This window comes from Vidua macroura, chromosome 36 (assembly GCF_024509145.1).
Source record: "Vidua macroura isolate BioBank_ID:100142 chromosome 36, ASM2450914v1, whole genome shotgun sequence".
Classification (NCBI taxonomy): Eukaryota; Metazoa; Chordata; class Aves; order Passeriformes; family Viduidae; genus Vidua; species Vidua macroura.
This window is the reverse complement of record NC_071606.1, coordinates 709129-721933: the sequence shown is the minus strand read 5'-3', so window position 1 is coordinate 721933 and position 12805 is coordinate 709129. Positions and strand designations below refer to the sequence as shown.

The 12805-nt window shown below is 53.7% G+C and overlaps 1 protein-coding gene across 1 annotated transcript in view; it reads right to left on the bottom strand.

Annotated features, from left to right (window-relative positions):
• LOC128821200 (zinc finger protein 208-like) overlaps positions 1-12805 on the bottom strand; it is a 1118338-nt gene that overhangs the window by 419243 nt on the left and 686290 nt on the right. The window contains exon 10 of the mRNA XM_054002161.1: positions 2582-3171. Within this exon, the coding sequence (XP_053858136.1) occupies positions 2582-3171 (590 nt within the window). The remainder of the gene's footprint in view (positions 1-2581; positions 3172-12805) is intronic.

The window sequence follows — 12805 nt, the reverse complement described above, 5'->3', positions numbered from 1 at the left end:
CCCCGGACCCCCATTCCCGGCCAGCCCGGGGCACCTCACCCCCAGGCCTCCCTTTGCTGGGAAACCCGGCCTGGGCACGGGGCTCTGCAGCCGCTCTGGGACCTGTGATGGCCCCAAGGAAAGGGAGAGAAGAGCGACAGGCACAGAAGGGAATCGCCAGCCAGGGATCGCAGTCCCAGCGCCCGCTCCTGCTCCGCCGGGGCTGGGAGCCGCAGCCGCAGGAAAAAATGGATCCGCGTGTAATAAACTGTGGTAACTTGTTTGTTCATCAAAAGAATTAGAATATTAAAGGAGGAAATATAAAAATTAAAGTATAAGGGACTAGCCTGCTTGTTAGGAGATAGGGGAGAACAATAAAAAAGCAACTGCTACAAACCACAAGGCTATAGGCATATTGCAAAACCGCAAGATTACAAGTATGATTAATCACCATATAGGGAGCTTTTCGTAGCTTTTTTGCAGACACAGGCTAAGGATGTCGGGGGATGGCCGGAGCTGATTATGAAATCAGCGACCACCAGGCAACGGCCACCGGACTAGACAACGTAGGAGTGCTCCGGGTACGCCCATCACTGTCCGGAGCCGATTGTGAAATCAGCGATCACCTGCCTCGACACAACGCAGAAACGACGCAGAAGGATGCTCAAGCTATGCCCACCGCTATCGCAAAAGACACGAATGAAGAAACCTCCAAGAAACTATAAAAGAGACTGAATAAGGGAGTGGGGTGTGGGGCACTGCAGTGTGGGACACTGCAGGAGGGGCGGTTAGGAGACCCCTACCCACCCAGCGCTGTTTTGCTTGCTACTGCTTGCTGTAATTAATAAAATTCTAATTGACCTTAAAAAGGCTGAATCAAATTATTCGCCTCAATTTATCACACGCGGATGGCGGGGCTTGCCCCGCTTCGGGCCGAAGCCGGCGGGTTCCAGGCAGGCTTGGAGCGCAGGGCCCGGCAGCTGAGCCCAGCCCGGCCCGGGGGTCCCGCAGGGAGCGGCCGAGGAGCTGCCGGGGGATGCCAGGAGGGGATCCCGGGGAATTCTCTGGAATTCCCCCGTCCCCTCCCCCCTCGCTCCCTCGGGCACTTTTGCTTCGGCCTTTCCCGCCCTGCGCCGCCGGGATCTGCCCGGTGCCCGGTGACGTCATTGCAGCCTCGGGCTGCCATTGGCGGGCAGCAAAGAGCGGCGCCAATGGCGGGGCCGGAGGCGGCTCTGGGGGCGGGGCCGCAGCGGAGCAGAGCGATGGCTCCAGCGCTGGGGCTGGGGGCGCTCCTGGGGCTCCGGGGGGGGCGGCGAGAGGTGAGAGGGACCCCCGGCACCGGGACTCTTTGACCGCCCGTTCCGGAGCACCGAGGGGCCCCCGAACCCCCATTCCTGGGCGCCGCCATCCCCCCGCGCCCCCATTCCCGGCATGGGTTCCACCCTGCACCCCCTTATCCGGCACCAACAACCCCTGCACCCCCTTCCCGGCCATCCCGCCTCTCTCAGCCCCCCGAGCCCCCTTTTCCTTCGCCCACAGACCCCCTGGACCCCTATTCCTGCCTTTCCCACCACCCAGCCCCTGCTTTCCTCAACACCGAAAACACCCGGGACCCCTAGTCCCAGCCATCCTGGGTTTTCCATCAGGATCCTCGAGTCCAGCTGCTGGCCCTGCACAGGACACCCCAACAATGCCAGCCTGGGCCTGGCAGCGCTGTCCAAACGCTGCTGGAGTGCAGAGAGCCCTGGAGCTGTGACCCTTCCCTGGCGAGCCTGGTCAATGTCCCAGCAGCCTCTGGGGAAAAACCTTTTCCTGAGATCCAACCTAAGCCTGCCCCGACTCAGTTGCAGCCGCTCCCTCCACTCCTGTCCCTGGGCACCAGAGTGAAGAGGTTCCCACAGCTCCCAGCCAGGGACCCGCTGCCAAGGCTGCTGCCATGGCCACCAGGGCTGGCACCAGCTGGGATGCTCAGTCTCCACCAGCCAGGGTTTAGGAATGGGATTCCCCAATTTCCTGCTCCTGCTAAAACCGCCCTGCTACTCGCTGCCCTCCCGCCTCCCATGGAAAGCACAAAAGGCAAAGATCCTGGTCTGGGATAAGAACAGTTTAATGGGAACAGCAATGAGATAAGGAACAAACAGGAACAGAAACAATATTGAACACAGAAGGGATAAGAAAAATTATTTGGAGTACATCACCACCGACTGTCTCTTCCCAGCCACGTATTTCTTCCTACCTGGAATGGATGCCCTTCTCCTTGGGGCAGAGAGAGAGTCCCTTTCCTGCCCCTGGCAATGACCTGATGTGGGAGTGAATGTAATGACAGCGCCATATCCTATGGTCCCAGGTCATGTCATTGGCAGGGGCAGGAAAAGAGACAGGTTTCTTCCCAGCATGGATCACAGGGAACATGGGTCACCAGGGCTCTTCCCAATGTTGGTCCTCCAATGGGGGATGAAGCAGGAGCACTGCACAAAGCTCTTCCTGCAGTCAGGGCATTTGCAGGCCTTCCCTTACCGGTGTCTCCGTTGGTGTTCAGTCAAGTGAGAGTTCCTGGAGAAGTTCTTCCCACACTGGGGACACTCATAGGGCTTCTCCCTGGTGTGAATGCGGCAGTGGCTGATGAGGTGGGAGTTTTGCTTGAAGTCCTTCCTGCAGTCGGGGCAGCGGAAGGGCCTCTCATCTGTGTGAATCCGCTCATGCAGAAGGAGATGGGAGCTGGTGTGAAACCTCTTCTGACACTCAGAGCATTCGTAGGGCCTCTCCCTGGTGTGGATGCGTTGGTGGGTGACAAGGTGTGAGTTTTGCTTGAAGCCCTTCCCACAGTCGGGGCAGCGGAAGGGCCTCTCATCTGTGTGAATCCGCTGGTGCAGGATCAGATGGGAGCTGATCCGAAACCCCTTCTGACACTCAGGACACTCGTAGGGCCTCTCCCCGGTGTGGGTGCGTTGGTGGGTGATGAGCTCAGAGCTGCACCTGAAGCCCTTCCCACATTCCCCACACTTGTAGGGCCATTCCCCAGTGTGGATCATCTGGTGGCGGATCAGCTCAGAGCTGCAGCTGAAGCCCTTCCCACATTCCCCACACTTGTAGGGCCATTCCCCAGTGTGGATCATCTGGTGGCGGATCAGGTTGGAGCTCCGGCTGAAGCTCTTCCCACACTCCAAGCACTTGTAGGGCTTCTCCCCATCACAAAGCTGCTCATTCACCACCAGTTCTGACATCTGGCTGAAGCTCTGTCCACCTTCCTGGCACAGACTGTGTCTTTTCTCTTCAGAGCACTCTGGGCTGCGTTTGGAGCCCCTCTTCCTGCGGGATCTCTGGGGCTTTTCCTCCCCATTGGATTCCAGCACTGTGGAACCACTCGAAACGGCCTCTTCCATGAGGCTCTGCTGCGGGGATTTGTCCTCCCTGGTCTCCATCTTCAGCTCCTTGTCTGGGGGAGGAAGAACAAGGACGGGGTGGGATTTGCCTCCATGCCAGAGGGAAGGGGAAGGAGATGCCCCCAGTGCATCCCCGGGCGGTCGGCGCTGGCAGCGGGGTTGTCCTGCAGCCGGGGGCAATGCTGGGCTGGGAGATGGAGCAGGAGAGGGGGGGAAAGGGGCAGTGACTTCCTCCTCACCTGCCTGGGTGTCCTGGGGCATTGTCTCGATTTGAAAAGACAGCTGTCTGCTAAGGAAGGCAGGAGTCTCCCTTGAAATGGAAAATATTAACCCCCTCCCTCCTGCCAAATTATTATTGTTTTCAAATTAAGGGTCTCTTAGGCAAGGATAGGGGAATAGGAATAACAGATCTTTCCTAGAAAAAATCTAAAAATACAAATGCTTTTGGAGAAACAAAAAAAAAAAAAACACTGACTGAGTCAGAATATGACCTGACACCCTGTGGGTCAGGATGTTGGCAGCAGTCCCATGAAATGGGGGCTGCAGTCCTCCTGCAGTATGACAGGTGTTGTTGTGTTGAAGCAATGATCCTGTAGAAGGGTGAAGTTTTCCTCTGAAGGTCCAGTGGTGGTGTTGTTGGGAATCTTCCTCTGGGAATTCCGTGGAGAAGAAAAGCTGCTCCACTGATAATGCAGTGGGAAAAGGATGCCGATGGTGTTCAAAGTCCGAGATTATAAACAGGCAGGAATGCTTGGCCCCTCCCCCTGGGCGGAGCATCTCACAATGGGATGATGTCATTTTTCTCAGTCCTGCAGGGACATTCAATGGCCCATTAAGAGAAGATATTTCCTGCAGGAAAGATTGGTTGTGGAAGAGATAAAGAAAACTGGTCAATTAACAGAAGATAACTGTATCACTTCTAAGAGATGGGAATTGATTACACACGCCCAGCTACATCATGTAATTTAGAGATATTGACCCTTGTTCTGCCACTGCAAGATTTGGGAGAAAATACCTTGGACCACTATTTTTCCATTTTCACAGACCTTGGAGAGGACCCAAAAATCTCCCAAGATGGGGTTTGGAGGCCTCATCACACAACCAGCAGGCAGAGGCTGCGGGCTCTGGGCTCAGTGGCATGGAGACTGAGGAGAGAACAGGAGTAGCCTGGGAGGGGCTGAAGGGTGGTTTCAGAGATGGTGGAGCTTTTCTTCCTAGAGGAGATAAGCATGAGAAGGAAATAATGGCACCAAGGGCAGCTGGAGAGGCCCAGACTGGACAGCAGGAGAAAGGAATTTCTCTCCCAGGGCAGGGCTGTGGTGCAAGACGTCCCCCAGGAGCAGCCTGGAGCAGCCCAAAGCTTTGTGTGGCTTGGCAGCTCCTGTGCACAGCCCAGCAGGGCTGGGCCACTGCCTGCAGCCAGCCCAGGCACAGCCCAGAGGCACAGAGAGCTTCAATCAGTCAGGGCTGGGAAGGTGCTGAGAAGTGCCTGGGGCACAATCACTGCCAGCCCTTGACACAGGAACCTCTGGCTGCAGGACAATGCAGCTGCAGCTCCTGCAGTGTTCTCCTAAGGCTGGAACATCCCAATGCCCACAGACTCTGTGAGTACATTCTCTGAGGCCAGGGGTGCCCAGGGCTGTCCTGCAGAGCAGGGTCCTGCAGCCCAGGGCGCTGTGCTGGGCCAGGGCCTCTGCTGCCTGCCAGGGACAGCTCTCAGCCAGCCCTGGGTGCTTCTCACAGCACTGGGGGACAAGATCTGGCTGCAAGGAGACAGCTGGTAAGGCTTGGAAGTGTTCTCCTTGTGTGCTGAGGATGCTGCATTGTTCAGGACTGCTCCCAGCAAGGCATTGAAATGCAGAACATTTCCAAGTAGATTCTACTGTCGTGGTTTGACATGGAAGTGAATTTTTTTTTCGGGAAGTTGGGTCAAACCATTCAGTGATCATGTTTGGATATTGGCACCTGGAGTGACCACTGAACATATGGACACGCCTCTGAGAACAGAGGGTTCTCAGGGGGTTTTAACAGGGGGTTAAAAGCAAGAACTCCCAGGGGAACTCTCTCTTTGTTTCCAGTCATCAGAGAGTGCAGTGCAGACTCTCCCCTGCCCAGCCATGGCCTTGTCCAGGTCGGCCGAGGGGGCTGAAGGTCTGGAACCGAGCCAGCTCCTACAGAGGGAAGGGTGGAGAGAAGCAGAGATGCCTTTGTCCTCCCCCTCAGAGGGAAAGAGACAGAGAGCCTGACAGCACCTGGAGATTTGCCGGCAGAGGAGATGCAGAAAGGGGGGGGATGATGCCCATCGTGGGAGTCGAGAATGCGGGGCAGGGATTTCAGCCGTCCAGGGAGTCTGAATTTTTAATCCTTTCCGGGAAATGAGGGCTTTGTAAAATATTACTCCTCCTCGATTTGTAGTGGAAGAGATACAATCCGAGACCTGAGATGTTAGAAGGAGAAATATTTAGGTGGGAGGAGATGATGAAGTAGGTTTTGGCTGGACTTTTCTTGTTAGCTCTAGACTGAACCAAATTCTCCTGCAATAGAGACTGCATTTTAGGGGGATGCAGTGGTGACCCAAGGAGACCTGCTTCAGCAACCACCAGCGAAGGAATGGCAAGAACAGAGGAAAGCTGAGGAGGGAATGGTGATGCCCTCTGTCTTCAGGAAGAAGATGATTTCTGTTCCTGGACCCTTGGCCCCAGGGGAAAATGGGGGGACTGTAGTCCCAAGATGAGAAGCTGAACTGTTGTATCTTTGGGTCTGTGGCAAAGCATCCTTACAGGAGCCCTATGAGCAGTCTGTCCATGCGTGATGGTGAGAGCCCTGTGACATGGAAAGGAGAGTGTCACACTGGCAGATTTACTCTGGGTGGTTGCCGTGTGTGATGTGGAAACACAGGAGGTGGCAACTGTGTTTCCTGGGGGGTCTATGGCACAGGAGAGGCTCCTCTCTCCCTTGATAGACTGAGTATTGATTATCTGAAGGGTGGTAATTTGAACAGGAATCCCGGGTGACGTTTCATGGTGGTTGTGTTGGAAATTGGGAGGAGGAAGGGTGTTTTAGAGGGGCTCCTTGCTGGATTTAGTGTGTGTATCTTCTGTAGTAGTAGTTAAATAAAGTTTTTTTTTCCCTTTGTTATTAAGCTTGGGCCTGCTCTGCTCTGTTCCTGATAACATCTCACAGCATTTATTTGGGAAGGTGTATTTTCATGGGGTCGCTGGCATTGCGCCAGTGTCAAACCATGACATCACAGCACTGGCAGCCCCAACGTTCTCCTCTGTATGACAACAGAGCAGTGGCAGCCCCAGCATTCCCATGTGTGTGATACCACTGTGAGGCAGCCACAACATTCCCCTCTCTGTGACACCACAGCCCTGGCAGCTGCTGAGTTCCCCTGTCTGCTACACCACAGCCGTGGCAACCCCAGTGTTTCCCTGTCTGTGACACCCGAGCAGTGGCAGTCCCATTGTCCCTGGCTCTGTGACACCAGAGCAGTGGCAACCCCAACCTTCCCCTCTCTGTGACACCACAGATGTGGCAGCAGCACTAGATCAGAAGCAGCAGCCGTGGAACAACAAGGGAGCAGGGGAGGAGCAGAGAAGGAGCAGTGGAACAGTGGTGGATGAGCAGTGTTGGAGCAGCAGTGGAGCAGTGGTGGAGGAGCAGAGCAAGTGTGCTGAAACAGCACAACACAGCTTTTGAGCAGCAGTGGAGTGAGCATGGAAAAGGTGGAACAGTGGTGGAACAGGAACTACAGCCATGGAATAGAGGTGGCACAGGCCCCGCAGCTGTGGAGCTGTGGGACACAGAGCGGCTCCGAGCGCTGCAGGAGCCGGCCCCGCACAACAGAGCGATCCCTTCAGGCTGACCCAGCGCGGGGGGCAGAGGCAGGAATTGCTGCTGGGCTGTGGAAGGTGTGGATCGAGTGCATTGAAGGATGACCTGGGTGGTTGATCCTGCTCATTGTGGCTGCTTTTGTGCTGCCGGGATGGTTCCAGTTCGTCTGAAGTCATGAACTCAGAAGAAACTTGGGACAAAAGTTATCAAACTGCCTTCTTTATTGCAAGGGAAACACATCTGGGGAGAAGTTTCATGATTTCTGATTTGGGAACCAAAGTGGGTCAGTTATTGGCCTGTGGTCGTATTCTAATCCAGGCACAATTTCCATATTACTGCACTTTAGCGTAAGAAACGAGGAACGTGCCTCACCCTTGCGATGTTGACAATGGGTGAAGAGCTTTTTGTTGTTCTAGTGCTAAAAAAGCAATTGGAATTCTTTTCCCTCCTTCCCCTTTTCTTCCTCTCCCTGGCAATGAGCCTTCAACTCTTCCTGCAGGTCTCCTTCCCATAATCTGCTCTGGACTTGGAATGTGCCAAATGAACAGAGAGAAGACAGAGATTAATGGACCATAAAAACTTCAAGCTTTCTCCCTGTAGCCTCTGAAGTTCAAGGACTTGGAAACTTCTGCTTTTTCAACTGTTCACCACATGCCACTCCTCTAACTTTTGCCCGGCCATAAAACCTTCCTGTGTCCCTGTTTGGGAATTGACACTCATATTTTTCAGGAGAACCACAGTGGGGGTCAAAGGTTTGGGTGCTGAAGCCTGTGGGAGCCTTGCCTGAATCACAGAGAATCCCAGTGTCCCTAGGTTTTTTTTCCCAGGTGTATCCAGATATTTGTCATAGGTTCCAAGAAGGAAAAAAGAAGTGGAGAAGTGGTTCCCAAGAGATGTCCATGGCTGCGATTCCTGTTTGACATAAGTGAAATTAGTGAAAGGCTCCTGCTTCTCTCTTTCCACAGGGACACTGTGGATGCATCCGGGATCTCTGGTGACCCAGCTGGGAAAACATTTCAGGCCACTGCCTTGACTGTTTGATCTGGAACTTGCCCAAGGAGCTGCAGTGCCCATGGGCAGAGATTTTCCTCTGGAATGTTGCTGCTTTGTGCTCCATGGATGAGAGAGCAGAGTGTCCCCGTGGGGGATTCTTGACTAGATGGACAAGTGCTATGATGTCATGGATGTGCTGACATCATCTTGAAAAGGAATTGTGCAAGACTTCGCAGTGTCCTAACTGGGGAACTTTGGCTGAGGCTTTGGCTGAACTTTGGTCCAGGCTTCCTTGGAGATCAGTGCCAGTCAGGGGGATGGAACCGGATGGCAATGGACCCCGTGCTGACAGCCCCAGGAGAACGAGCTGGACATTCATGGAGGCTCCCAGTGTGGGCAGATTGGCCCCCCAGATTTGGGGACTGCGGGGACAGCTGGGCTCCAGGACGGTTTGGATGGGTGGTGATGAAGGATCTCTGAAGCCAGGTCTTTAGAACATTTGGTTTATTCGAAGGGGTGAAGGGCCCTGCTTGGAGTTGCTAGCTGCAACTCGTGGCAGGCCCAGGGAGAGCGGGGAGAGAGAGAGAGAGAGGGTGAGCGTCCCAAGAGGAAGGTCCAAGAGAGCGTCCGGTCCCTCGGCCACACCTTATCAGGGGGCTTCAAGGTGGGCTGGGACAGGACTTGGGCCAATGGGGTTAGAGATACCTGATACTTCAGGGGAGGGTTACAGGTGAGGGATGAACCATACATTGGGGGGTGAGACAGAACATTCCATTTGACCTTTGGATCTATCTGTAAGTAAAGGGCATTGTTTAATCAGAAGGGGGGATTGCTTTCAACTTGGCTGTATTATTGCTTTCGAGATCCTCAGTAATTAAGGTTTGGTATTTCAAATCTTGTTCTCATCTCAATATCTGAATTTTCTGACTCTTTTGCCAGGCCATCCGGCTGGAAAAGAAAGAGGGATCTCCCAGGATTTTTCCTTTTTTACATGCATGTTCACAGAGGCTTATCAGCTTTCTCAGCGCTTTAACAGATTGTCAATTCTCAAAGCTAATTACTGATTGCTTTTTGTGTCAGACATGGAGGAAACTGCTAGCAGCTTCTCTTTGCATTTCTTCCATAAGCGCCTCCCATGCAAAACCACCCCACCATAGGAACAGGGGGCTGGTGAAGGTTGCCATGGAAACTGACCATAGCAACAGGGGGGCTGGTGATGTTTGCCTAGGAAGGAACCGAGTTGCCACAGGCCCTCAGAGGGGTTCCATGGGGACTTCCCAAGAGTCTCCAGGCTGTTCAAGAGCTGGAATGTCACAGGCAGAGACAGGGGCTCCATGGAGACCTCCCAGGGCCTTCTGGAGATGGTAAAGAGCCGTGTGGTCAGAGGCAGTCACAGCCATTCCATGGTGACATCCCAGGGGACCTTGGGCTGCAAAGGCACCGATCTGTCACAGGCACTCACGGGGGCTCCACGGTGACATCCCAGGAGTCCCCAGGCTGCCAAAGAGCCGGGATGTCCCAGACTGGCACAGGAGTTCCTGTCATGGGCAGAGTGGGAGCTTCAGCAAAAGCTTTGTTTCTTTATTGGAGAAACTCCTGCTGAGTCATGAGGTGGAAAAATGGCTTTCATTTTGGTTACAGCTATCTCCTCTAACTCATCACTGTCTTTTTCCACAGGGCAGAACCCAATGCCCAGCCACAGCCAATGTCCAACAGCAGCTCCATCAGCCACTTCCTCCTGCTGGCACTGGCAGACACGCGGCAGCTGCAGCGCCTGCACTTCTGCCTCTCCCTGGCCATCTCCCTGGCTGCCCTCCTGGGCAACGGCCTCATCATCAGCGCCGGAGCCTGCGGCCACCAACTGCACACGCCCATGTTCTTCTTCCTGCTCAACCTGGCCCTCAGCCACCTGGGCTCCATCTGCACCACTGTCCCCAAAGCCATGCACAATTCCCTCTGGGACACCAGGACCAGCTCCTATACAGGATGTGCAGTCCAACTATTTTTTTTTTGTCTTTTTCATTTCAGCAGAGTTCTCCCTTCCTACCATCATGTGCAGCAGTTGCCTGGGCCAGTGGCTTTCTCTTTTCACTGCTGCACCCAGCCAATACATTTTCCCTGCCCCTGTGTCAGGACAATGCCCTAGGCCACTTCTTCTGTGAAATCCCTCAGATCCTCAAGCTCACGTGCTCCACATCCTATCTCAGGGAACTTGGGTTCATTGCAGTTAGTGCCCGTTTAGGACTCATATGATTTGTGTTCATTGTTTTCTCCTATGTGCAGATCCTCAGCGCCGTGCTGAGGATCCCCTCTGAGCAGGGACAGCACAAAGCCTTTTCCACCTGCCTCCGTCCCCTGGCCATGCTCTCCTTGTTTGTCACCACTGGCACATTTGTCTGCCTGAAGCCCCTCTCCATCTCCTCCCCATCCATGGAACTGGCACTGTCAGTTCTGTATTTGGTGGTGCCTCCGGCCCTGAACCCCCTCATCTACAGCCTGAGGAACCAGCAGCTCAAGGCTGCAGTGTGGACACTGATGACTGGATGATTTCAGGATCATTAAAGTGCTGGCAAATCAATTGTAATAAACTCTAAATCACTTGGAATAAAAGTAATCTTTGATGCTTCTTGTTGGTTATGTCTTGGTTTTTTTTTCCTTTGTTTTATTTTTTTTTCATCTAGTCCACAAAGGAAAGCCATTCCTTGTGGCATTTCTCATTTTGTTTCTCTTCACCATCCCTGTAGCCACAGACTGTGTCAATGAGGGGCTGCACTCTCGGTGGCTTTAAAGGAACTCAAGGATCTCCCAGCAAAGTTTTTTGCAGAGATGCCCCTTTTGTTGCCTTCTCTAGAGCTGCAGCAGCAATGTCTGTGTGCAGAGCTGGGGGCAGATCAGTGCTGGCACAGCAGCTGTGCCCAGCAGCAGCAGCACTTGGTGGTGCCAGTGCTGCTCCTGTGCCACTGCCCGGCTGCCCTGGTGGCCCTGGTGTTGCTGCAGGGCCTGAGTGCTCTCGGGGCCGGGCACAGTCCTGGGGGTGGCAGTGCCAGGGCTGCAGCAGAGACAGGCCATGGGCACTGCTGGGGCAGCGCTGACGCCTCAGGCCAGGGTCTGGGGACTCCAGGCTCCTTTGCCCAGGCTCTCTCAAGAACATGGCCAGGCCAATGCTCAACAGAGAAAAACCCCCGTCAGCAGCCCCAGGCTGGCCGTGGGCAGGCTGGGGGCAAACAGCACGGCTGGTGCTCAGCCAGGGCCCTGGGGGAGAGGGGAAGGAACAGCAGAGCAGGGGCTGGTCCTTCCCCACTGTGCTGGACAGCCCATGGCAGTGTCCCAGAGCGTCCTCATGGAGCTGCCAACATTATCCCCCCTCTGCAGCCCTGGCCTCTTCCCCAGCTCACAGAGGTGCCACATCCTTGCAGGCACAGACACAGCAGCACTGGCTCAGGAGCCCCTGTTTGCATTGCACAGAGCTGGTGGGAGCACAGCCATGCTGTTGGTGTGGGGACATGAACCTGAGGGAGCACAAATGCCATCAGCCCCTGAGGCCAGGAAGGGCTGGGGCATGGCAGGGAAACCACTCAGCTTTGTCCTGGCCTCTGCAGTCAGTCAGAAAGTTTGTTCCCATCAGCTGGGAGTTGTCTTTATGGGCTTTCCCCTAGGAGCGCGGGGGAAATGCCACCAAGGGAACTTTGAACTTTTGAATACTCTTGGCCTCTCTAAATCGAGGCAAGTGACAATTGCAGAGACTTTTTCCACAAGAGCGCTCCTGTCATCTGTGGACATTGTACATATGTTCCCCAGTAGGGCCAGAAAACTGCATAACCCAGAGTAGGTGTACTGTTGTTTCCTTTTTCTGCCGTTTGTTGGTTTTTATTATGTTAATTTTGTATTGTTATATAGTGCTCTTTTTTTTGTACTGTCTTATATTTTTTTTAATAAATTAGACCACAGCTAGGGACGTAGGGCAGCCACAAGCCTGTTAGGTAGCTGATAGTGAGTAGGGACAGAACCTATTATTTCATAACGTGTCAATTTACAACCAAATTGGACCACTTCACCGGACTTGTCCACGGTGGACGGGCCACCTTTACTTAACCTGGAAAAGGAACATATATTCTATATATGTGTTTGAAAAACAGCCAAATACCTCGTCATCTAATTAGTGACGCACATGAATAGATGAACGAGATTCCCAGTGTCCCTACCTACTGTCATGAATAAATTCGGTAAAGTTAAGATAGTTGAAATAAGCTGATAATTGTTAGACACCTTTATTGTACACCATATTCACTCCAGTTGTACCCTTGTTGTAATACCCCCCCCCGTTACTTCCCCCACTGCTGAATTGTTGTACCCCCTTGTGTTAATACTCCAGTTGTACCCCTTGTTACTTCCTCCACTGTTGAATCCCTTTCTTGGTACCCTTATTGAGTCTCTCGGGTATTGCCTCCACTGCTCCCAAAATGGCGGCCGGAAATAGCTCCGGTAATATGCAAATGAAGCTAGGCAGAAGAAGACTCCACAAGAGGCCCTGGAAACAATGAGCCGACATGGAGATTTAGAAAATTAAGTGACAAGACTCAGTGGGGAAGAGTCCCCCTGTACCATCAACCAGG